Below are 27,528 nucleotides of genomic sequence, written 5' to 3'. Positions count from 1 at the left end.
CGTCCGTATAATTGGGTCTATTATTACTATTGGAAACAACAGGTAGCATGGAAATTCAACGGCGTCCAAATATCAGCAGAGCAGTTATGTAGAGCTTAGCAAATGTGTTTAAATGTAGAAATGTCTCTTCACACAATGATCAGATTTGTTCAAGCCATCGTTTTCTCAACTGCATTATATGGCTGTAAAACTTGGACAATCAAGAAGAAAGATGGAAGAGGGAAGCCTTAGCTATCACAGGAGTTGAGTGTTCAGTCTTTAGAGAAAGTCATTTAACTCTTCACAGGATCCAGTGCAGATTTTTCCAGCTTACTGCTCAGATGAGCCCTATTTAATTACCTCTTCCTCTCATTTTATTAGTAGATTTATGTTAAATAAAAACAGAATATTTGTTGGTGTTTACAGTATTTTCTGTGGGAATTTCTGCTTGTAACATGGTTTATTTGGCTTCTGTCTTTGAACAAATGTTTGTTTTTACTCTTTCCTGAGTAAACTTTCAATATTTCTCTCAGAACTGCAGTGTGTGTGTGTGTGTGTGTGTGTGTGTGTGTGTGTGTGTGTGTGTGTGTGTGTGTGTGTGTGTGTGTGTGTGCTGTTAAGACACTTGAGGACTGTCTTTGCTGCTTGTTACTCTGCTTTATTTTCATCTGTTGGCAGGTAAATGTTACAGAACTTGGATTTCTTTCTGCATTTATACATTATTTACTATATGTATGACTGCTCTATGTCAGATCGGTATTTTGCCGCAAATGAAGTTATGTGAATGTACTGTGGACATTTTACTCTCTCTGACAAAAGATATAATTTAATTTATTAAACGTTATTTTACAGCAGTTTAATGTAGTTAAGGTGTGCAGAGCTAATTTTTAACACTGGTTTGGCACATTGTATGCTTTGGTTGTTGGATTTTGTATACTGGAAATTCTTTAATATCTGTCAGCTGTAAAAGAATTCTCAGCACATTTCAAACTGTTTCGTGTGATAATAGTACACTTAGTTGCGGTGGGACACACTTATTACTAAAAACTTTATGCTTATTGTGAGATGTTATCCAGTACTGTCAATTTATTATTCTGGCTGATGTTCTGTCCTGTAACATGATGGATCATAATTCTGGTACTCCTCCTCAAATCCAGTTTACCCTAAAAAGGCAAAATATCCCTCTGCCTACTGTTAATTATTCTGTTGGAGCCACTGCTTCTCCAGCAAGCCACTTACCTTTTGTCCTGTCTCCCTCTAGTGTAGTTTTTCTGGCCACTGTGGAACAGGGTTTAGACACATCATCTAGGGCTGTTCCAATACCTGGTGCAGGTATGGGAGAACTCAACCTTTAAGGTACAGGAGTAGTCCAGGGTTCAGACCCCTTGCCAGACACAATACTCGATCACGAGAAACAAAAGCAAATGATAATTAGATTGTAGCTGTTCATAAAGCTGATGTGACTTCCTTTGCTAAGAATGTTCTGCACATGGCTAATTCTGTGGTGTTTTTCCCATTCATGGCTCTAGTGCTAGTCTGGATAGAGACCTTTCTGTTACATAGAATGAGGAGGAATCTGATGAGGACAGTCTTGATTTCTGGTTGACAGTGAGTCTAGTCACTCTGATTGTTTGGAAAGTGAACCTGAGCATAAGTCCAGACAAGTGTTCACTTTTCTTCAGATAATTGCTAGATTTAGTTGGGAGCAGTCGAGAACTACCCCAGTGTTAGGCTGCCCAATTATGTGGCTACCCCACTCCTCCATTATGTATGGCCTTTGTTTATAAAGCTGCATGCAAGATACCAGTATCTATTCTAGCAGTCCCTAAAAAGGCTCAAAGAAAATTATAGGATCTCCTTCAAATGACATCTCTTTTTTTTTCATTTAATTGCTGACTCAGCTGCAGTCTCCGCATACGCATGCTCAAATAAAAAGTCATTGACTTCACCTTATTCAACATCGCTGATAGAGGGAAAAATGGTTAGATCTTCAGGGCGAAATGAAGTCTCATTGTAGTACTAGCATTTAGAATGTCAAGTCTATATGTGGAAACTTGTTTTACAGTATGAATACAGTTTGATTTGCTAGATCCTTGCGTACAATGCAAAAGTCTGTATATGAATGAAATTGTTTCTAATTTGACTAATGTTTTGAAACATGCTTTGAGAAGTGTGCTTGAATGTGCAGATACAGTGTCAAGAAATAATGCTGTTTCTGTTTTAAGATGGCATGCTTGGTTACATAATCAGAACTTCTCCAGTGATTTAAAATTCAAAATTTTGAATGAAATTTTAAGTTCTGAATTGGTGTTTGAGAATCTGTGTTGCACAGGACCCAACCAGTGGAATAATAGAGGCAAATTAATGTATGAGGTGTCTAGAATGTTTCACGTGCACAAGTTCTTCCCTTACTAGGAGCCTTCCTCCAGGGGCAGAACAAACAAAAATCCCAGACAAACAAAAGACAGGCATCCAAAAGGAAGTAGCAGGAGGATAATTCTTTGAAACCAAACCAGAGGGGTTCCTTTCTGAAAAGGATCAACCCCTTTTTAAAGAAAGGGCTGTGCCATGTCCCAGAGCACCCTCAACCCCCCGCCTGCCCTTCCTTTTCTTCCTCCTTCCCCCAGGCTTTGTCTCAGTCCTGTAGCCTGCCCACAAATAGTCTCAAGCAAGTTGGTCCTGAGAATAATGCAGAAAGGATACACCAAACAGTGAATAGAAAATCCTACTCCTTTTGGGGGAATTCCCCCACACCTACTAGAGCAGACAGAATTGTTTTCTCCAGTGCCCCATCACATGGTAGAACCAAGGTTCATAAAACCAGTGCCTGTGATACAAAAAGGCAAAAGATTTTACTCCACAATTTTTTCATACCAAGAAAGGAGCACCCCTGAAGACAAGTCCTAGATTTGTCCTTTCTAAACACCTATGTAAAAGTTCTGAAATAAAAAATGCTCACCCTACAGCCAGCCCTAGTATTGCTTCCAGATCAGTGTTAAATGGTGATTCTAGATCTCAAGGTTGCTTACCATATACATATTGCACCCAGTTTGAAGAAATTTGAAATTTGTTGTATCTGGCTTATATCTGGCTTATATTATCAGTTTTCTGCATTACCCTTTGGGCTATATACTGCATCTTGAATATTTACAAATTGTCTGGCCTCAGTGGTTGCCTATTGCAGAACCCTAGGCATACACATTTTCCTTATTTAGATAACTTGCTGATTTGTGCAAATATTGTATCCAGATGCTTTGAGTCCTTGGATAAGTTTTTGTCCCTCCTTTCCCACCTGGTTTTAAATTGAACCTTCAAAAGTCTTTCCTCACACCCTCTTAATAAACTGTTCTCTTGGGGTGTGGAATAGACATGGTAAAAAGGATGGCCTTCCTGCCAGAAAATGTAGTTGTGCTTTATCAGGACATTGTCTTAAATTTCTCTCTTCTAGACATGTCTTCAGCAAGGGAACTCCTCAAATATATTTGCCTCATGGCATCAGATATCCTCTTGATACTGCTAGCTAGAATATACATGAGAAAATGGCACTTGAAGAATTGTTCGACCAAGTACTTTTATCCCTTGGATTTCCAGGTACCAGGATTTGTGAAATAGGAACTGCAGAGGTGGAGGTATCGACTTTCTCAGACTCTTCAGATTTTGCATGGGGAGACCCTCACAAGTGGAAACTCAATCTGGAACTCTTCCAGGACTTGATCCACATGTGGTGAAGACCTTGAGGAGATCTGTTCACCTCCTTTCAAAACTGACTGAAAAAATTCTGTTCAAGATATCCTTGCAGCCCTGATTGGAAGACCAACATTCTGTCATTCCCATGGTCGAGAATGTTCCTGCATGCATTTCCACCCTTTCCAGTTTTTTCCAAGGTACTTCTAGAAATTCAGAAAGAATTACCAAAGATCATTGTGAATAACCCCTTTTGGCCCTGACAGAGTTAGTTCACCCTCTTAATGTAACTGGGCAAAGGGCGGTTACCACAAGCTTCTGCAAAGACTGGATCTGCTCATGGTACACCTATACAGAGATCCCGAAAGCCCTTCTGGTTATGAAATTTGTGTAACCTACTTAGAGATGGCTTCTCATATGCTTCTAAGTGCATCTTACGGCCATCTCAGCTTGTCTACCCATGGATCCCCCTCTTTTTGTCTCTTTTTGGTCAAACAGTTTATGAAAGAAGTGTGGTACATGAGATCCCCTTGGAAACAAATTCCTTCTCCCTGGGATCTCAACTTTGTTCTTTAAAAATTGACCTTGCCTCCTTTTGAACTAACATTTCAGGCTCATTTACAGTTCACTGCTTAAAAGACTATTTTATTCATTGCTCTGACATCTGTAAGGTGAGTCTGAGTTGGAAACTCTCATGGTGGGCCAACCCTGTCATTCATGCCTAAAGTTGTTTTTTTCTGAATTTACCTTGATTCAAGCCATCAGTCTCCCAATATTCTATTCTGATCCAAAATACAGGGGAGAAAAGATTTTGCATACCTTGGATGCACCCATGCAACTCTGGTACTATCTTGACGGAACAAAGCCCTTTAGGAATGCTGAACAGCTGCTTATCACTTGTACAGGGACTAAGAAAGGTCAGCCTGTCTCTAACCAAACTATTGCATTGTGGTTGTCCTCTGCTATTTTCTCTTGCTCCCACCATGGTTAATCTTTTCAAGGTAAGGTTGAAGCTTAATCAAATGGGTCCTTAACCTCTTTGATTGCATATTACAGAGAGGTAGACTCGAAGGTTTCATGGACAGTGCCACAGTGATGTGGTACATAAACAGGCAAAGTGACACAAGGTCATGTGGTATGTCAAGAAGCAAGGAGGTACAAGGTCCTACCTTCTTTGCAGACTAGCTCGTCAAGTTTGGGATCTAGCTGTCTAGTATCAAGTGACTCTTCGGAAAGTTTACATTCTCTCTCTGGTGGCAGAATTCTTGAGCAGACCCAGCACACAAGCTCACGAATGGATACTTCACAGGGATGTGCTCCTGGACATTGTCCATCGATGGGGTATTCCATTGGTAGATGTTTTTGCCTCCACTCTGAGTAGGCAACTTTCGCTATTCTTCTCCTGAGTCCCAGGTGCTCTGGCTTGGAAAGTGGACATCCTGCCCCTTCCTTGGAAGAGAATGTTTCTACACTGTTTCTCTCCCATTCTTCTGTTACCACAAGTCTCTCTCAAATTCAGGCAGGGCTCTCCCAAAATCTTGCGAGTGACTTTCTTTTGGCCCAGACAGCATTTGTTCCCATTTGTTTCTCAGTTGGCCATAGGCAGTCACCTGTTCGGCTGACGCTATGGATCATAAGGTTTTGATCCTTTTCAGACACTTTTTTTCTGAGAACTTGGTTTGGGTTAGGCAGAATGCTAGGAAACCCACTGCCAGGAAATCGTATGTGTCCAAATGGAAGCGATTTTCTGTTAGGGGATCCTGATGGCGAGAGAGGCACCAATCTGTTGAGGCCCTTCTGGTTCTCCCTTATTGTGTGATTTATTCCATGGTGGGTTGACATTCCTCAGTTAAAGCTCACCTGGCCACAATTTCTGCTAGTCTGCCCTTGACTCAAGATTCGAGGCCAAGCAATTTCTTAAAGGTGTCCTTCATATCAGACTTCCCTGGAAGCTTATTCCACCTTCCTGGGACCTCAGTTTTATACTTGAAAAATTGGCACAGGCTCATTTTGAGCTTGCTTCTTTACAACATTGTGCTTGGAAGACTCTTCTTTTGACCGTCACTTGAACAAAGTGTGTGTCTAAACTTCAGGCTGTCATGGGTATTCCTCCTTTTTTAGTTTTCCATAGAGATAGGGTGCCTCCTCATATTAATCCTCCTTTATGCCCAAGATGGTCAATGAGTTGTCCCTTAATCAGTCTATTTATCTTCCTTCCTTTTTTCCGTGTCTGTAGTCTATTTGGATAAAACTATAAATTTTTTTTCAAATCTGAGCAACTTTTTGTTTTCTTTTGTCCCAGGTCTTTAGGTTTTGCTGTCTCTAAGCAAACCATTTCCTCCTGGATTTCTAAGGGCATTAATTTTTTTTCTTTTATACCTTTCATGGAAAATACCTTTCCTTGTCTGTAAAGGCTTATTCTACTAGGGCATTTATTCTACTAGGGCATTTGCCTCCTCTGGTGCTTTTTTTTCAAGGAGTTTGGATACTAGTTCCATCCTTGAGGCTGCTGCTTGCTCGTCTGTGCATACCTTCACTAAACATTACAAGTTGGATGTTAAGTGGCTGCTTCTGTATCCCCACATCCCCTGCTAATGTATATATATCAACTCCAAGATCACACAGTAGTGAGGTAAGGAAAAATTCCCAAACCCAGCTGTACCACGATCTCGCACATTAAGCAACCTGAAGGCTGAAAAACAAGTCCCTAAAAGTATTCTCTGTTCTGAGCATTTGCTGTTACAGACAGCAGCCGCGTGTGTATCAGAATATGTCAAGTGGTCAAAGTAGCAAAAGTTTTGTCACATAGTCATTAAAAAAATATTGAAAATCCACCTATTGAGGGGGGGGGGACTAAACCCTCAAAAAAATGATTGGGGGGGGGCAAGCTCACCCACTCCCCATGGAGCTTTATACATAACTCCAAGATCAAACAATAATGTGGAATGGGCAAACTCTCAATCCCTACTATTCTATGATCTCAAATATTTAAAAAAAAATGTAATGTGAAAACTGCATATTTTTTTGCAACTCTTGCCGGTCTTTGTAGTTTTCAAACAACTGACAGTTCAAGCTGTTGAAATGAATATGTGTACATATATTTGTGTGGATATGTATATATAATTAATTTATGCATGCTATGGTAACATTAGCAGAAACAAGGTAATATGCTTTATTGTAGCAAGCAAAAAAATATTCTCATGACATCACCCTCTGTCTCATAGTAGAGGTCACCTGTGGTGGCCGTAATGGTAGATGGTATTGAAAGCCTTTAGAAGAAGATGGGAAGTTTGTGTATTGCTAAGGGGCCAGGGAGTTCAAATAATGACTTGGTGCCCAGAAGCAGAAGTTTTTCACCAGTGATGGTAAGGTGGACACTACTAGGAACATTTGTAACGGTTGTATGTGTCTGAGAGTTAGGTTACTGAGCTGCCAGCAGCTTCTACTGGACTTTTGAGTTTGCTTTTTGCCATTTCGTCTAGAGTGTATGACTCTGGTATCTACTGTATCAGACAGTATGACCAAGTTACCCATGTGAACAGGTAGTTGTACCCAGTTTTAAACATAACATGTTAAAATGTAATATATGAGCTGATAGACCACAAGAGGCTCATATATTCACCTTGTAAAATGGCTTACAACGTGCTCATTTGAGGTTATGCATGGCAAGGTATCAGAGTACATCATGCACTGCTAGGATGACTTCATGATCACCCAGCCACCTGAGAGTACAATGCCCAGTGTTTCATATAGCAGAATGGCTGTAGAAAGTGCGGGTCATTGTTAATGTTAGTAAACAGGGTATAGGAACGAGTAGTATATTTCATAGTTCCTGATCTGAACTGTAATTTTATTTATAAACTACCTGCTGCTGCTCATTTTCATGGGATTAAGCTTGGTATTCCTTGACTGATGTCCACCAAATGCAAAGTTGTGTCACTGTAGAACTGCAATGGTCTGTACTTATTTTCAGTGCAGCAAGCCTGTATCCATGTGAGCAGTTACTCTTGCTGTGCTGTAATAACATTGGCAGGCATGTGTGCAGAAATAATTTGTACCTCAATGGTGTGTTCTCTGTAGTATATATGTAGAATTATGTACATAAAATGTGTCTGTTTCAGTCTTGGTGTGTGAGGGGGTGGGTGCAGGTGGCACCATTATATAATACTTGCAATGGTGCTGTGGCTGCCACAGTTGTGTATGGGACACATTATGAACCACTGAAGTAGTTTTCTCTGCCTCTGACTCTCTGGGAGAGGTGGCTGGGGCATCATAATGTGTGCTTCCCTTGTAGCCCAGTAGACTTCCTAGTGCTGGTGCATATCAGTAACAGTAGTGCAGTGCTGTTTCTTTAGAAAGACCTGTTCTGTATTACTATATCGGAGTTTCATTAGTAGTCCTAATCGTGCCATAAACTTCATTTGCATTTGTATGCACTGGTTCTCAGCTTGATGTGCAGTAACTTATTTTGCAAGTGCCTTTGAATCAAAGGGCTTCTGCACTAACTATATCTAATGTGTAACATGTTTTCAGCATTCATCTGTTTTCATATAGATTTTAGATCACACAATTGTTTTCAAGATAATATGGATATTAAAGTCAAGTTGTAACTGTATAGTGAAGTAATGCTGGTATTAAAATTAGTAAAGGAGGGAGCAGGGAGGTGTTACAGTTGGCATGGATTACAAACATCACAACAAAATGTGATGTGCTTCTTAATCTATATGAGTGAGAAATGCTGAGGTTGAATCGAAAAAATACATGAAAGTTAAATAGATATGGTGATGTAGAAGATATTTATGCCTGATTTTTGTCTTTCCGAGGAACCATAGGTGCTGTGCTTGGTGATATGTCACCAAGTACAGCAGGACTACTGAAATGTATAAACATAGCTTACACTTTACTGCAGGACGCAAAGTATCTCTTACTGGAAGTATCTCAAAACATCTGCAATTTTCAGCAGTTTATAAAATGGCTTTGTGCAAACATATAGAGCATGCAGTATATTGAGGTAAATGTAAGTGAACAATTTTTGTACTATGTTATTTTTTTTTAATATCCCATTGTTACACATGAGATAGGCTTCAAGGCCATAAATCTGTGATTCTACAGTATAATTGTAGACATTTGGATACAAGTTATGTTCTGTACCTCGGGATGGTGACATGCATTTTTGTTTTTTGTTTTTTTAACAAACAAATGTGTTATGATCATAAGGGCTTCTGTCGCCCAACTATGAAGAAGACTGCAGGTTTTTTGGTATAGTGACTGTATAGCAGACATCGTGTGTTAACAATTCCTTTAAAAAGTAATTCTAAAAACTGTAGACAGCATAAATTGACTGATTTTTTTGAGAAATAACTTTCAAACTACACAAAGTATATGTCTGGACTACAGCTGAAGGTAAAATCCTTGAGACGCTTGCTCTAGGAGACTGAAATAGCTTTCCTTCTAAAAGTTAAGAACTCTATTTTCAAAGAAAAAACAGTTTGCAAGGGTGCATAGAAACGCATGTAGAATGTATATTTTAAGATTTTCTGCCCTTGCTAGTTCTTTCCCACACCTCTTTTTCTTTGACTTTCTGATGACCAATCTTGTGATCTCTGTCTGACAAACCCACTAAAAACACCTGTTCTAATGCTTAATGTTCAATATTTACTAATGCATACATATCTTTTAAACTGTAATAGATGATGTCTACTCTCAGATGAATGTAGTCTAATTAGCAAGTATATGTGTAATTGTTAATGTATATTATTTAATATCTCTTCATGTATATTAAATGTCTGTTAAAAAATATGTTTGGGCTTTGCTCCCTGGACCTCTGCTGAAAATTTTTTTTTTTTTTACTAAACCACTTGGACAAACTTGCAAACTTGATAAATTAAAGCAAGTTTCAGAACTGTGTAAGACAAGGGGCAAGATTCAATAAAGCCTACACTAAGTGTATAGTGTTCTGAGTTCATAGGTTGATACTAGGCTATCTGCCCTAGGGCATTTATAAGCCTAGCCAGAGTGTGTTTGGCTTTCGCCACCATTTTAGATTAGTTGACTGTGCCTTTGTATAATAGGTCACAGAAGGTAGCCCTTTTAAGGTTAGTTTACTGTACCTCTGTCAAGCAGGGATACAGAAGAGATCCCGGGGTAAACTTATGATCTCCCATCCACTCGTCAAGATTTCTCTTGAAGAGGGTCAGTGAGGGGCTCTGCCTAACATGGATTGGGATTTTGTTCCAGAGTGAAGGAAGCCTCTGGGATATGAATCTGTCCCTCCAGCATGTCCTATTTATTTCTGTGCTGAGGTTCAAGTCCCTGGAGTGTGTAACTCTAAGGGATTTGGATTTCCTGAAGTGAAGCATGTCCATTAATTCTGGGTTGTACATGGCTTTATACGTCAGACACAGATCGCCTATGAGTAGGCGGTATGCAACTGAGTAGAGCTGGAGTTTCTTTAGCCGAACTGCATAGGGCATCTGTATGAGCCCCTTGATCCTCTTGGTGAGATACTTGTGGGTTCTTTCCAGTTGCTGAAGGTGTCAGGTAAGGTACATCCCAAATGGGGCATTGTACTCAATTATGGGCCTGGTAAGTGATGAGTAGAGTGGCACAATGACCTCTCTTGATCTAGATATGAACCCTTTCATGATAAGGTGGGCTATATAGAAGATCTTTCTAACCACTTTGGCAATGTGATTGTCAAAGGAGTGATTGCTAACTACTTGGGTCCCCAAGTCCCTATTTACTTCTTCCGTACTTAATGGATTACCACATATGTGGTAATTTGTGGGCACTTTGTTTTTCCCAAAGGAGATGACTATGCACTTTTTGGCATTTAGCTTTAGGCCATGGCTCTGGCACCAGTTATCCGTCTCTGTGAGACCCTTTTGGAGGATGCTTGTGTCAGCCGGAGAGTCGATTACAGGACCCAGTTTGCAGTCATCTGCGAACTTGGTCAGCCATAGTCCACCCATGTTAGCCTGTACCTCAGAGAAATATATACCAAACAAGAGAGGTCCCAGGACTGAGCCTTGTGGGACACCACTTGTAACTGATTTAGAGTCTGACATGGCACCTGCTATTCTGACCATGTGGGTTCTATCCCTGAGCCAGTTTGCAACCCATCTTGTGACATAGGGGTTGATATTTAAGCTGGTGAGCTTATTTATGGTGCCCGAGTGGGGTATTGTGTCGAAGGCTTTTGCGAGGTCCAGGTAGGCTGTGTGGACTACTTCCCTTCATCTATGGCTTTGGTAACTGTTTCAAAGAAGTCGACCAGTTTCAAGAGGCAAGATCTGCCCTTAACGAAGCCGAATTGGGTAGGATCCAGTGTCTGAAGGTTCCCAATGTCTTTGTTTAGGATTTCCATGATGATACGCTCCATAGCTTTGCAGACCAGGCTAGTCAGGCTTATAGGGCGATAGTTTCCGGGGTCTGTTGTGGCACCACCTTTGTGGAGTGGGACCACTGTTGTTGTACGCCATTCTTAGGGTACATATCCTGTAGTAAGGCTGAGACTGAACAGTGACTTTATATGAGGGTTTAGTTCTTCTTGGAGCTCGTGTAAGACGCAGCCCGGGACACTGTCTGGTCACATTGATGCTGTGTTTTTTGCTTTGGAGAGGGCAGCTCTCACCTGTGCATCTGTGATCTCAGGAAGGCTACACTCTGTTTGGATAGACATTTGCTCTTTTTGGGGGGGGGAAGGGGGGGGTGTTGGCACTGAACCTTTCTTCCAGGATGTTGGCAATGTCTGTGGGTTCAGTGTATTTTTTGTCATTTTGCACTAACTCAGAGCATATCTGGGAGTTGCCTCCCAGGTTTCTGACATAACTAAAGAAGGCCTTGTGATTATCTTTAGTGTCTTGTGCAATTTTTCTTTCGAAGCTGGCCTTAGATGATTTTATGAGGGATCATAGTTTCTTGCTAGTACTGATCGGTGATGCCTTCCCTTTTTGGGATTTTGCTCGGTCATGTAGTAGCTTTCTCCTGCTGTTGTATAGCTTATTTATGGCTGGGGCCAACCAGACAGATCTCCTGCCTTTGGAGGAGTGAGTCTTGGTTTTATTTGGGATAGCATGCTCCATGCATTCCTGTAGGTGTCCATATAATGCTTTTGTAAAGGATTCTGCATTTTGGGCCGTATTTTCCACCTGCCCGGGGGCTTTGAAGGATTCCCCCTCAGTTTTGAGAAGTGTGAAGTTTGCTTTTGAGAAGTTCTTCACCATGGTTTCCTTGCCTAGGGGTGGGGACGGAATATGGATGTCCAGTGAGATTTGTTTATGGTCTTATCTTACCAATGAGGGGTATACCTCTGGTGTGGAACATAGAGACCCCATGTTGGTGATGACCAGATCCAATATGTTTTCCCCTCTTGTGGGAGTGGTGACCAGTTGTTCCATAGCATTTGAGTTTATAAATTCTAGGAACCTTTGGGCGAGGGTGTTTGGGTTTGAGTAGTTTTCCCAGTCGATGTTTGGGTAGCTGAAGTCACCCATTATAATAGTGTTTGGAGAGACCTTCATATTCTCCAGTGTTCTCAGGAAAGCCGAGTGAGGTTCCTGTGTTTGGGAGGGTGGTCTGTAGCAGGCCACAAACTGAAAGGCAGTTTTGCCCACTGTTAGTTGCACATGGATGGTCTCCGATGCTTCATGCAGTGCCACTAACCTGGAGGTGTGGGTATCTTTGATAAATATGGATACTCCCCCTCCTTTTGTGGTTCGGTCCGAGTTTTGGGGCCGGAAAGCATGGTATGAAGTATAACCTGTTAGTGCTGGTGTGCTCTCGGGAGCCTAGAACCAGGTTTCTGTTACTGCACAGATATCGATATTCGCCATACTGAGGAGAGTCTCAAGTGCGTGCATCTTGAGGTTTAGACTTCTGGTGTTGAGCAGCATTGTTTTTTCTTTTCTTTGTGTTGTCTATGGGGGTGGGTTTTTCTTTTGAGCCTTGCCAAGAAAAGGCACTATGAGGAAGGCAAGAGCCTTTGCCAGTATTCGAAAACCCAGGGGAGACAGGTGCAAGCCATCCCTAGCGAAGCAACGTGCTTTGTCGAGCATATCATCCCAGGCTGACAGACACTGGATCCCCTTTGAATGACACCAATACTTTAGCCAATTGTTAAAATTGATCATTTTGTCTTTATACTGTAGCATCATTCTTAGTGAGGGTAAGATGCTACTCAAGGTCAGGGTCATACCGGCTTGGGCTACATGATCAAAGAGCTCCTGTATGTCTTTTTTCATGTAGTCCAGGGAGGTACGTCTCAGGTCATTCACACCAGCATGGACAATGACGGAGTCGTATTTGTACTTGCTTTGGAGTGACCTGAGTGCTTGTGTTATGTGGCGGATCCTGGCACCCGACAGGCATCTTACAGTGACCTTCTCCTTGTTCAGCCTGGTGAGTGGGACGTCAGTGTGTCTGACAATAGTCACCTATTACAAGTGTATTAGGTGTGTTGTTTAGCCTTAAGGGCTGCGACTGTGTGGCACACTGACTTTGTGAGCTATGTGCTACGTGGATATTGTTTCGTGGTAGGTATTGCTTGGATGTCTGCTTTGGAGGTCTCTGCTGCTTAGGCAGATTTTTATTTGGAGCCTCTGAGTATGTTTTTGTCTGTTTGTGTTTGGTTTGCTGATGTGATAGGTCTATGTGAGACTGGATTTGTGGTGTGTGTGGTTACTTTCTCCTCCTGACAGGCTGTGCCAGTACTGGGTTGAGAGAGCTTAGCCTCCGGTTTGGCTATATAGTTGCATCTCTCATATATTTGAGCTTGTTGGGAGGAGGAGAGGGTGGTCTGTATACATAAAGCAGTTGCAACATTGCCTCAAGATTCCCAGATTCACCCAGCTGGACTAGAGAGTAAACTCAAAACTGACCTTTGGACATGCCTGAATAATATAGGGAACTACTTATTGACTGATCAGAAAGAACCAATAGGGAGCAAGTGCTTAGAAGGAGTATAAGAGGATGTAGTGCTTTAGTTTGTGTTTACCTATGAGATTACTTGTACGAGCAAGTGCAGGGCTTTAGAATGAAAATAGAGTGCTTAATTAGAGATTTAGAGCAGTTCTAAGGGCTCCTACAGGGACAGGACTGCCACTGGTGAACACAGAGACTTCCCTTTAGCCCAAGCAAGCACTGGCCTCCAAGAAACTTACAAAACCGTTCAGAACAGCAAATCTGTAACTGAACTTTCTTAAATTTCAGAAAGTGGGAAATGCAAGATTTTTTGTTTTTTCTTTTTTGTTTTAGTTTAAAGGTAGCAGAGATGCACAAGTAGCAAAATATTCACAACAGTGCAATAAATGACCCCACACGAGTGCTAGGCCAAAATCAGGTAAAATGCAAATTTAAGAGAAAAAAACAATTTTAAATTAAGTGCAACACAGGAAATGGAGTAAACAGGCTCTAGATGTGTTCTAAATACTGTTTCTAATACAGATATAAGCTTTAGCAAGCCGGAAAATGCCGAAAAGTAGGTGGCAAAGCAGTAATTCTAAACAAAAAATCAGAAGAAAATACTTAAAATCTCAAAAGTGGCTCCTTTCTTCTCTCAGCGTTTTCTCCCCTTGGTAAGTGCTTCAGCAACAACTAACAAGCCTGGAAAGATGCCAAAACCACGAGGCAGCATGGTTTTAAGAGAGAGAGATCAAGGAGTTTAGAATTGACCCAAAATGGCCAATAAAACTACAGCTTCTAGGCAGTAACCACTCCTACAGGGACAGGCAGGCTGCTCAGTGTTAACCACTGCCACTGGTGAACACAGACTTCCCTTTAATCCAAGCAAGCACTGGCCTCCATGACACTTGCAAACAGTTCAGAACAGCAAATCTGTAACTGAACTTTCTTAAATTTCAGAAAGTGGGAAAAAAGCAAAGATTTTTTTGTTTTTTCTTTTTTTGTTTTTTCTTTTTTGTTTTATTTAGTTTAAAGGTAGCAGAGATACACAAGTAGCAAAATATTCACAACAGTGCAATAAATGACCCCACACTTGAGTGGTAGGCCAAAGTCAGGTAAAATGCAATTTTAAGAGAAAAAAACTATTTTAAATTAAGTGCAACACAGGAAATGCAGTAAACAGGCTCTAGATGTGTTCTAAATACTGTTTCTAATACAGATATAAACTTTAGCAAGCCGGAAAATGCTGAAAAGTAGGCGGCAAAGCAGTAATTCTAAACAAAAAAATCAGAAGAAAATACTTAAAATCTCAAAAGTGGCTCCTTTCTTCTCTCAAGGTTTTCTCCCCTTGGTAGGTGCTTCAGCAACAACTAACAAGCCTGGAAAGACTCCAAAACCACGAGGCAGCAGGGTTTTAAGAGAGAGAGAGAGAGATCAAGGAGTTTAGAATTGACCCAAAATGGCCAATAAAACTACAACTTCTAGGCAGACAATACAGACATAATGCACATCTTCTTCCTCCTAATTTTAATTTTCCTACTGATATTCTTGTATTCTTGCAGCTTTAAATATTGATAGGGATTCATAAAGGTTACCACAAAATGTAGACTACATGTACACTTAATGTAATCTTTCTGAGTGACTGGTGACTAGAAAGCACAAAAAATGTGATGCGTATTTTATTATACCGTGTACACTTGGTGTACACAGTGTAAGCTTTATTAAATCTGGCAAAAGGTTTTTAACCAGCATTTTTGGGGTGTCTTCCTGCAGCAGTTTTTAGATGTACAGGTAGCTTTAGAACTGTGGCATTCAGGATAAAACAGGGGCAACATGTGATAATGTGATGCTTTTGAAACAAAATGTACTTGTATACAGGACTGAACTCGTGTCCATATATACATATATTTACACTTGGGTGTCTCGTACCACCTGTAGAAATAGTAGCACTGTGCACAAACTTTTACAGCACTATAAAACCCTGAGCACACAAGAATGCAATACTGTGGGAAGTAGTCTGCATAAATGCATAATGCAGCCTGATTTATTCTACATACTAGTCGGGCAATCCTTGTTGCATGAATCAACTTGTTGTGTTTCAATTTGTTATATGTAGCACAGTGTTCATGTATAGTTTTATAAATAAAGTACGAGATGTTTGAAGTTGATTTCATAATATACTAGTGATACTAGAAGTGGATAACTTTAGGTCTGCAGTGTTTGGTCTTAAGTTTTGAAAAATTTCCCATACAGATTTTCAGGATTGATGGCAGAGGTGGAGACCTTAAGCAAGCAAAAATGACAGACTGGGTGTGTTAATGTCCCCCTGGAAGGGTGTCAGTTCCACATTCTCACACACACACACACACACACACACACACACACACACACACACACACACACACTGGAGGGCATTATTGTGCTTAGAGAATGGGCTTTCTGTAAAATTGTGTTTCACTTATTTTTTTAATTACTGTATTTTTTTAATATATTTTTGATGTAAAATAGTTCCACTGCCTAATGTTTCAAACTTGCTGTAGTATATGTTAATGGTGTTGGAGGAAGTATTTTACATCAAAAATATATTAAAACATGTGTTAAGGTGAGAAGTCGAGAGGCTTACCTCTCAACCTCTTAGAACAAGAAATCGGGACAAAGCCATAAATAATGGGGGAACAAAGGTCCAGAAACAGGGACAATTTTTAAATCTTGTTTTTTACAAACATAGAAATTGATAGAATAACAGGTTTTGCATTGGCATGCATTTTCTGAAGGGAATGAAGTCTTTAATTCAAATTCCTGTCATTATTTGCTGACTTCAGTTCTCAATGCTTTGCCAGCGATTTACCAGAAAACGAAAATTTTATGAGGACCATACCAAAAATATGAGACAAAAATCTGTACAATTGAGAGGTATGCAGACCTCTTTAACTGCTGCTGCCAGGGATCGCTTTCATAGTTCGCTATCACTTTTCGCTCTCTCTGTCATGCGCACACACACACACACACACACAGCCCCTTCTGCTTTCATATGCGCATACACTTACTCATAGACAAACACGCACACACACTTTATTTTAAGTTTCTTTTCTTTTTTACTTTACACTCGCTAAACAGCAAAAACGCTGCTTAGAGAGTGTAAAGTAACGACTCAGTTGATCTCACTGTTCACTCTGTCATACACACATACACAGTCTTTTCTGCTTTCACTCGCACATGCAGACAGAAACATATACACATGCATACACACACACATACACTTTGTTTTCTGTGTTTTAGAATTGCTAAACAACCAAAGCGCTGCTTAGGGAGTGTAAAATTACGGCTCACTCTATCTCTTTCACTCACGTGCACACATACACTTGCACACAGACATAAACACGAACTTTTTTTTTTTTTTTTACATTTCATACTCTAAACAGCAGAAGCGCTGCTTAGCAAACATGGATGGTGGCCATTTGTTTTTTTCTGTCCTAGCTCCATGGCAGCTTTATGCATTGCCGTGAAGCAGCATGCTCATTTTTCAGCTGGCATTGCTTGTACACAAATGCCCTGTTGGAGAACATTCATTCTCCAATCAGGGTGCTGATTTACAGTTTGCCCATTCTCTAAAAAGCATTAGAGAATGGGCAAACTTTACATCAGCACCCTGACTGGAGTATGAACATTCTCCAGCAGGGCATTATTGTACAAGTTACCCAGAAAAAAAAACTAATGGCCGCCATTATTTTACGCTCACTAAGCAGTGCTTCTTCTGTTTTAACAAGTGTGGTTTAACAAGTGTAAAATGTAAAAAAAATAGTGTGTGTTTGTGTATGCATGTATGTGAGTGAAGGTGAGATTGACTGAGCCTTTATTTTACACTTGCTAAGCAGCACTTTTGCTGTTTAGCAAGTATAAAAAAAAGAAAAGAAAAAAGTGTGTATATATTTGTACGAGTGTGTTTCGGTCTGCATGTGTGAGTGAATGCATGCATGAAAGCAGAAGAAGAGTGTGTGTGTGTGTGTGTGTGTGTGTGTGTGTGTGTGTGTGTGTGTGTGTGTATACATCTTCTGTCAGTGAGACTGTATGCTTGTATGAAAGCAGAAGACTGTGTGAGAGAGAGAGTGAGAGCTATCCCTGGCATCGGCAATTAAGAGGTCTGCATTCCTCTCAGCCAATTACATTAAGAGGAGATGACATCAGGAATAGTACTGAGCAACTTGAGTCTAAGTGGATCATTAGACTGAGAGGTGATAGTGGGAATGGACTCAATAATGTGGTCCCTATAAAACCTAAGCTGAAATCTAGGAACCTAAGACATTGAATATTTTTTGCTTTTGTACCATTCACTTGTTGCATATGCATTTTTATGAATGTATTATGATTTCTGTACTTAGATGCTATGCATATGCTTTAAGACTGTTTAAATAATTTGAGTGCCTTGATGTCACATGATTAATCAAGGTAGGTAGTATATGATATTTAAACTGAGTTTTTTAATTTGATAAACATTACCTGACTAGGCAGTGTAGTCCATGAAAGTGCTTGTGTTGTCAACAATAAAAGTTTTTTTTATTGAAATTGGCCATTTTGGAGTCCCCTCTGTCTTGCTGGATTAATTTTTTGGTTTTCTTTACTGGGACTTCTTTACTAGAAAGGGTTGGTATTTGTGTTTGCTCTGTTATATATTTAATATACTTTTGATGTAAAATGATTCTTCCAGCACCATTAACATATGCTACAGCAAATTTCAAACATTAGACAAAGGAACTATTTTACATCTAAAATATATATAAAAAAATAATATAGTAAATAAAATGCAACAGTTTTACAGAGAGCCCATTCTCTAACCAAACAGTAATGCCCGACAGGGTGTGCGTTAATATGCAATTAATGCCCTTCAAGGGGTGTAGAGGCCCTCCGCCTACTGTTTTGGGGCTCATAACACCCCTGGGTGGGCGTTAATTACACATTAACACACCCTGTTGGGCATTATTGCTTGCTTAACAGATATGTGGTAGTACAGGTTAAGTGTACTCTGTAATGCAAGTGTTTTAAGTTCTATTAGTTCCTTAAAATCTAAAATAGTCTGACCTTTACTTTTGTAGTCATTCTGAAGTTTGTAATGAGCAATTCTCAACTGACATGTACACCATATAAAAAGCATTTTTTCTGACCCATGTTTTTAGGCTCCCAATAAAGCTGTAGTTGGCAATCATGCTATTAATGAACCTGAATTTTGTATTTTACATTTGACTACACAGTCGCTTTGTTTGGTAATACAATTTTATGTGCAGCTGAAACCATGTGAGCTGGTTATTAATTTCAAGAAACAGACCTGTGGACATTGACTTATGAATGATACTCTGTGTATTTTTTGTTGTTAATTTACATTTTAAAATTATATATATATGTTATTTTCTGACTACAGCACCAGTGTCCCCTAGTTCACAAGCAGCAAGGTCTTTGTCATCAGAACATGCAGTGATATCGAAGGAGCAAACAGCCCAAGCAATAGCAAACACTGCAGAATCATTTGAAAAGAATGGAGTTGAAGCTGCCCTGAATGATGTAAGTGACAGATCAGAATTATCTGGAGTACAGATGTTATACATTTTGCCCATTGCCTCTCAATGGTGCCTTTCATACCACTAATTCACTCCGCGAACTGTATCATCCCCATTTCTCATCTAGTGCTGCTTTCATCACAATACTTTGTCAGAATGCCTTGGGAATTCAGGTGTTTTCCCCACGGGATGATGATGCTGCTGCTGCATCCTGTCAGCACTCAGATAAAGGAAGGAAGACGGTGTCTGCTTGTTTGTTAGCCATTTCTAAACATTAGAAGTGTCTGGTCTCCATCTTGTGATGGGTTTCCTGGCATTCATGTTTTCATTTCAAGTACACTGTGGTCAGCAGAATTAGAGTTCATCCCTCACTTGGTACTGCTGTTGCAGCTTTCCTTCCTTGTAAAAGCCACTAGAGTGCACTTGAGTCATTAAATTAATATATTTCCTTAGTCCACAGACCCAAAGAATAATTTTTCAGAGTAGCAGTCTGTCACTGTATGTATGAGCACTTTTGGAGTGGGGAGTTTGTGTATCTCTGTTTGTTAAATTATTTGTAAACGTTATTTGTGTTTTTGTATCTGCATGTGATTAGCTGGATGTATGCACCTGAATATACATTATTTACATAGTGACTTTATTTTTTTTTTAATTTTCCCTATGGGACATTATATTTGTACAAGTATGTACATTTACTAGAACTCTGCATGTGAGCCATATGAACTGTTTGCCACTAGTATCTGTTGCACTTAACGTGACCTTCTTTTAGAGCAGTGACTACTCACGATGTTATGCCTAAGCTAGCTTGCCTGACCACAGACAAAATACTGGGGGTACAAGATCACTTTTCTTATTGAAGGCGCATGGTACAGCAGAAGTTATAGAAGTACAGTATTACTGTTGTTACAGTGGTGCTGCGGTAGCGTTGCCGCCTCACAGTAAGACGTTGTCCTGTTCGATTCTCAGCTAGAGTGTCTTCTGTGTGGAGACATGCGTGAATGGGTGTACCTTCGTTGAAGGTTGTGCGTCAGAGCTGGCAACTCGGCACGTACAAATCTACTGCCAATCATTAACGGACCGGAGTTCCGCTGTGGCGACCCCTAACCGGGAAAAGCCGAAAAACACAACAACAACGGTGTAGTTGTGTAGGGCTGTTCAGCTGCATGTCGGAAATGGTCAGTCATCTTAATTGTACAGTGCTGTTACTTTTAACAAGAATGTGCTGTTTTATGGATGTTTTAACTCTGACGGGGTGTATTCATCTAAATGGTAACTGTACTGATTTGTCACCCAAAAGAATTGGTGTTTTAGCTGCTACTTTGTAATTTAGCGTCCCTGCATGTAGTCTGGTCATATACAGGATCTTAGTGGAATAAGGTAACCTTAGAATGAAAGCATGTTTGTTTGTCTCTCTCTCTCTCTCTCCCATGTAAAGCCTCCTTGCTAGGCTGATGTTACACATAATATAATGCAAAAAAAAATCAAGACTTTTCACTAGCACAAGATTCCTTGCACTGCTAGTACTGAAACTGTAATTTTCCCATACTTTACATTGTTGTCCTTGCCTTAAAACTGTCTGAATACTAAAGTTTTAAAGTATCTGTACTTTGGATGGCATTACAAAAATGGGTTTAGTTTTGTAGTTTGCGTAAATGCAGCTATAAGGCCTCTAATTTCTTAGCTCAAGACCTGTTTCTGTGTTCAAATGTTTTGTCCAGTAACTTTACGATTGAACATTTCTCTCTTAATCTCAAGACCCAGAAATATTAGCTGTTTTTTACTTTTCATTAGTTTGTCTTTTCATTGGCATGGTAGACATGATAGCCATGCATTGCCATTTATATATTTGACTTGTGCCGGTTATTGGACCATCAAGCCATGCCCCTATGAGGCATGCCCATTCATTCGCATCACTGGCCTGAGAGGTGGTCATGGTGAAACATCATCTAGACATCTGTGCGGGTTTTTCTAACACTGACCCTATGCTCTGTAGCTATGCAAGAGCCTGCTATTCCACTTGTTTGTGTGTTCTCCTGCACATGCTCACTGAAGGCTACTACTGCTTAGCAGAGCCAAGAATGTCTTTCCATAGAATCCGTGTCATACACCTCCGTTTCAGGTAGATACTGGCATTATAGCATGCCAAATCTGCTTCCCTCCAGAGATGGACAACATGGTGGCAGAAGGTCAGTCCTTCCCTCCCTCCCTTACTGGCTTCTTCAGTAACTAGTGTCCAGTTATCTGGTTCGTAGTCAGGGCTTTATCTCTGTCTGCTAGGGAACCTGCTGGTAAGCATTCTAATTCTATACAGAAGTAAAAGTAGATAGTTGTAAAAGGGAGAATTACTCAGTAGTGCATACAGGCAGCCCCCAGTAGTGGTAGAAAGTTATCTAACAATATTTAAGTAGCATGGTGCTGGTGCTAGTACAACTATTACACAGTGATTAGATTTAAAGGCAGTGGTCTTTGAGGACTATGTTTTAAAAAAGTATGTAACAAATGGTTAAATGCATTTAAATGGATTAAGCTGAATGCTGTAAAAATGAGAGACCGAAATAAAGCAAAATGATCTGTGGAGACCACATCAGTTCCACCTTGTGAACAAAATACATTTTACCAAAATTAGCTGCTATATAAAGACTTTTTTTTTTAAGTTTGTTACTTAGAAAATGGTTTACCACTGGTATCCTAGTTAGTATACTTTTTTTTCCTGGGTTAACCACTTTAAAACCTTATGGCAAAAATTCATGTTTGTCTCATCTTAATTCCCCTATGGCTGACATTGGTACAAAGACATCAACTAGTCGTATGCTATACGTTCATTGCTTCATCATTTATGAAACCATTTAGTGTCCTTTACTTAACTTCAGATAGTTCTTAATGGCAGCCTGCTAAATATTGTGTTGGCACCAGAGTTAAGATCAGTTTGACTTAAACACGAATACTGAATCTATTGTGGCTGGCATATATTAAATCCATAAAGTGACCTCATTTTTCTGTCTGGTAATGTTTTCTAACTTTGCTATCTCCAGTCTCTCTCTTTTTATCTGTTTTTTGTTGATTGTTTTTTCTCTTCTGTCTGTTGCATTGTGTTCTTTGCATACCGCTGAAAAAGGCACAAGCAGAGGGCAGCGAGAAACAGGAAACACAGGCTGATACTGAGGTAGCTACAGAAGAGAAAGGCTCTGTAAATGAAAAAGAAACCGAGACTCAAACTAGCATTCAGGTCTCTGAGGTGGAGATTCCTAGTGTTGGCAAGCTCCTGGTACGACATGATTCCGATGGATATGATGAAGAGGTACAGAATAGATTGCTGAATAACATTTGGACCTGTTTTCTGTTTTTTTTCCCCTCTTCTGAGTACTAATACAACCATTCAATGCATGATGAAAATAGAATAGATGTGACTGTCAGTGCTGTATTAACTAGCTGTTCTTTGCAGTTTACTGTAACCCTTGCACTTTACATCACCTCTATATACTCAAGGGATACATTTGTCATTGCTTCAGAAAACATTTTTTCTAGGTCATGGAAGGGCCATTGTTCAGGTAATGATGCTTCTTCCCGTTGCTTACATAATTTACTGCTTAGCCATTCAGAGCCTCCTACTCACAATGGCATCCCCTCTGGGACTTCTGTGCTTTCATATTTGGCCCAGCTGCTGCTGTGCAGCTGGTCAGTGCTCTGTTTAATGGGTAAATACTCCCAGGTCTTTGAGCTGTATGTGTATCCCCAAGCCTTTACTTAAGACTTAGTGCAGTGGACCAAGCTACTATCCCTGCTTGTACGATGGATAAGCTGGCCTTGCCAGCTCAAAGCCACTTCCCACCCCACCCCCACCAGCTGAGTCTGGGTCGTAATCAGGGCTTTATAGCTATGTGGCACAGAAATGGCTTGTTTCAAAAATTGATGCTTGCTGTAATACTGTACACGAATTGATCATTTGTGTGGCTTAGGTGATAGAGCTCAAATGATAACCCTGGAGACCTCTGTCTTACTAGTGGCCCAGTTGCTGGAAGAGTTTGCCAAGAGTGATGCAAGCAAATAGTGGTATTATTTTGCCCATCTAAAGTGTCTGGGACTCCTTGCTTAGACCTTACTTGGGTGAAGCCACTGGCAAACTCATGTTGTAGGAACCCAGCCACTAGGCAAACTCTTCATTCTGCTGAACAGTGCAGCACTTTAGTTGGTGGATGGTATGTGGAAGTATGCGCTGATGCTTTGACATTGCAGGTTTTGCCTGGTCAGTATGTTAGGTAGTCAACATAGAAGTGGAGCAGGGCTTTCAAAGAGAATTTGCAGCTGATCGAGTGTTGCCCTCCCCCTTTGCCAGTCTAAAGATTTGAAGGCTGTGAAAGCTAAACTCTGATTGGACGAGGGTAGGGTCCCCCAAAAGTTGAAGTGGGATGCTAGTGCCTGCTTTGATTTTGAGGACAAATTAGTTGCTTGGTTGAGGGGTAGGGAGATGAGGGCAAAATGAAATAACTGGTACAAATGACGGGCAACTCTGTAAGACTACTTCTGAGCATGTACTTTGCCCTTTTCTCATAAAGGCTATCTGAGTCTTCACACTGACAGTAGCAGTGGTCTTTGCCTGACCTACATCACTGAACTAGTCCGTTACTTTAAGATTGGAGGTTAATACAGGATTAGAAATGACACAAGACACCAAGGCTCAAACATAACAATTTATTAAACAAAAACTTACTAAATAAACAGCAAAACTAATACTAAATAAACAGAAAAACTAATAGATGATGTACTTACAAGCATATGCATAAACAAAATCATCTTTGCCACTGATAGGGAGATTTCAATCCTATCCAGTGCAGCTATCTGTTCAGTCAAGGCAAGGCCGACACTTGCAAAATGTCTCTAAGCTCAGTTCAGGCTGGTGCTGTGATCAATCCGGATGATGATGATTTCCATTTTAGCCTTTGATCTTTTATAGATCTGAACAAACAACAGGGTCATTGATCACAAGCTCATCATGAGTTGATGGAATATTGTAGAAAAATATGACATTACAAGCTCATCATGAGTTGATGGAATATTTTAGAAAATTACAGATCATTTCCTAAGTTGTAAACAAGTCTCGTAATGTCTGGTCTTGTGCCTTACTTCCATTTTTCAAAGAACAGTTAGCTCACAAACTTGTGATATAGTTCCTCTTTGAAATCCCCACATTCTGGTAAACATGTTTTAAGCTGATAAACAACTTGTAGGTTAACAAAAGTTCAGTAATACTAGTAATCAGTGAGCAAGGCCTGCTCTTAAGCATATTGTATTGTTACAATATTAGCAGCATATAGTGAGGTAGTGGCATACCAAGATCTAGCAATAATCAATCTAGCAATAATTAAACATACACAGTGATATGTGGCTCGAGGCATAGCAAAAACTGGTAGACTGTATGGCTCCATCACAGGCCACCCCTTGCATCGAGCAACGTACGCTGTGTATCCTATATAAGAGTTAAAACTGACAACATCAGTTTGTACCTCCTCATCACTTTACAATAAATGCAGCATGATATTAAGCAAAATAACACTGAAACTATTGTGGTCAAAAGCAAAGGATGCAATAATAAATTAAACCACACTGAAGCCTTAGATGACCACATAAAAATATACCAATGCGAAACCGTTATATCCTGTATTTCATTTGCAATTTTTACGATGGTACCTTTGTCTTTAATCATTTTAATCACTGTTTGATGTGCATCATTTAGTGTTTATTTAAAAGTTGCGACACTCTGTCCTTCCTTCTTAATCTGTTGAAAGCCCGGGTGGACTAGAGATGGCCATCTAAAAGTGTGTAATGGTTCTATGCTAGCATTAAATGTGACGTCCATCCATCTAGTCAGTCTAATCAGTTCTCCAGTACAAAAATCAATAATAGGTTCATAGGTTCATAGGTAGATACTAGGCTATCTGCCCTAGGGCATTTATAAGCCTAGCCAGAGTGTATTTGGTTTCCGCCTCCCTATTAGATTAGCCTACTGTGCCTCTGTAAAGTAGGTCACAGAAGGTTCCCTTTTAAGATTAGTTTACTGTGCCTCTGTCTAGCAGGGACACAGGAGAGATCCCAGGGGTGAATTTGCGATTTCCCATCCACGTGTCCAAATTTCGCTTGAAGAGGGTCAGCGAGGGGCTATGTCTAACATGAATTGGGATTCTATTTGAGTGAGGGGAGCCTCTGGGAAATGAATCTGTCCCTCCAGCATGTCCTATTTATTTTTGTGCTGAGGTTTAGGTCCCTGTAGCGTGTAGCTCTAAGGGACTTAGATTTTTTTGAGGTGGAGCATGTCCATTAATTCTGGGTTTGACATGGCTTTGTACGTCAGGCATAGATCGCCTCTGAGTAGGCGGTAAGCAACTGAGTAGAGCTGGAGTTTCTTTAGTCGAGCTGCATAGGACATCTGTTTGTATCCCATGATCCTCTTGGTGAGATACTTTTGGGGTCTCTCCAGTTGCTGCAGGTGTCGGGTAAGGTACATCCCAAAAGCGGCATTGTATTCAATTATGGGCCTGATGAGTGAGGAGTAGAGGGGCACAATGACCTCTCTTGATCTAGATGCGAACTCTTTCGTGATAAGGTGGGCTATATGGAAGGTCTATCTAACCACTTTGGCAACGTGATTATCAAAGGAGAGATTACTATCTACGTTGGTCCCCAAATCTCTAATTACTTCCGTACTTAATGGATTACCACCTATGTGGTAATTTGTGGGCACCTTTGTTTTTCCCAAAGGGGATGACTATGCACTTTTTAGAATTTAGCTTGAGGCAGTGGCTCTGGCACCAAGCATCCATCTCTGAGAGACCCTTTTGGAGGATGCTTGTGTCAGCTGGAGATTCGATTATGGTCCCCAGTTTGCAGTCATCTGCGAACTTTGTCAGCCATAATCCCCCCGTTTTAACCTGAACCTCAGAGAAGTATATACCGAACAAGAGAGGTCCCAGAACTGAGCCCTGTGGGACGCCACTTTTAAATGGTTTGGATTCGGACATGGCACCTGCGATTCTGACCATGTGGGTTCTATCTATGAGCCAGTTTGCAACCCATCTTGTGATATAGGGGTTGATGTTTAAGCTGGTAAGCTTATTTATGATGCCCGAGTGGGGTATTGTGTCAAAGGCTTTTGCGAGGTCCAGGTAGGCTGTGTGGACTACCTTGCCCTCATCTATGGCTTTGGTAACTGTTTCAAAGAAATCAACTAGGTTTAATAGGCAAGATCTGCCCTTAACAAAGCCGAATTGGGTAGGGTCCAGTGTTTGGAGGCTCCCAATATCTTTGTTTATGAGTTCCATGATAATACGCTCCATAGCTTTACAGACCAGACTAGTCAGGCTTATGGGGCAATAGTTTCCGGGGTCCGTTGTGGCACCACCTTTGTGGAGTGGGACCACTGTAGCTGTATGCCATTCTTTGGGTACATATCCTGTAGTAAAGCTAAGTTTGAAAGTGACTTAATGTGAAGGTTCAGTTCTTCTTGGAGCTCGTGTAAGACATAGCCTGGGACACCGTCCGGTCCCATAGATGCTGTGTTTTTTTGCTTTGGAGAGGGCAGCTTTCACCTGTGCATCTGTGATGTCAGGGAGGTTACATTCAGTTGGGATAGGCGTTTGCTCCTCTGGGGGGGGGGGGGGGGGTTGCGCTGAATCGGTCTGCCAGGATGTTGGCTATGTCTGTAGGTTTGGTATATTTTGTACAGTTATGCAACAATTCAGAGCATATCTGGGAGTTTCCGCCCATGTTTCTGACATAACCAAAGAAGGCCTTGTGATTATCTTTAGTGTCTAGGGCAATTTTTCTTTCGAAACTGGCCTTTGATGATTTTATGAGGGATCGAAGTTTCTTGCTAATACTGATCAGAGATGCCTTCCCTTTTTGGGATTTTGCTCTGTCATGTAGTAGCTTCCTCTTTCTGTTGTATAGCTTATTTATGGCAGTCCACCAGACCGGTCTCCTGTTTTGGAGGAGTGAGTCTTGGTTTTATTTGGGATAGCACGATCCATGCATTCCTGCAGGTGCTCATAGAATGCATTTGTAAAGGATTCTGCGAATTGGGCTATATTATCCTCTGGCCCAGGGGCTATGAAGGATTCCACCTCAGTCTTGAGAAGTGCAAATTTGGCTTTTGAGAAATTCTTTACAGTAATTTCCTTGGCTGGGGGTGGGGACTGGGTATGGATGTCCAGGGAAATTTGTTTATGGTCTAATCTTACCAATGAGGGGTTTACCTCTGGTGTGGAACATAGAGTCCCCATGTTGGTGATGACCAGGTCCAATATGTTGTTCCCTTTTGTGGGAGTGGTGACCAGTTGTTCCATTGCGTTAGAGTTTATAAATTCAAGGAACCGTCAATGTTTGGGTAGTTGAAGTCACCCAATTTATTTATTTATTTTATTTA

The 27,528-nt window shown here is 40.6% G+C and overlaps 1 protein-coding gene across 4 annotated transcripts in view; it reads left to right on the top strand.

The window, feature by feature from the left end:
* Positions 1-27,528, top strand: part of USP28 (ubiquitin specific peptidase 28) — a 732,083-nt gene that overhangs the window by 509,080 nt on the left and 195,475 nt on the right. For 2 of the 4 annotated variants that reach the window (XM_044081073.1, XM_044081069.1), the window contains 2 exons: positions 18,977-19,116; positions 22,228-22,410. In XM_044081073.1, the coding sequence (XP_043937008.1) occupies positions 18,977-19,116; positions 22,228-22,410 (323 nt within the window). The remainder of the gene's footprint in view (positions 1-18,976; positions 19,117-22,227; positions 22,411-27,528) is intronic. The other 2 variants (XM_044081072.1, XM_044081070.1) reach the window with 1 other exon arrangement.

This window comes from Protopterus annectens, chromosome 8.part0 (assembly GCF_019279795.1).
Source record: "Protopterus annectens isolate FY-2018-M chromosome 8.part0, PAN1.0, whole genome shotgun sequence".
In the NCBI taxonomy this organism is placed as follows: Eukaryota; Metazoa; Chordata; order Ceratodontiformes; family Protopteridae; genus Protopterus; species Protopterus annectens.
This window is presented reverse-complemented; position numbering and strand designations above follow the sequence as displayed.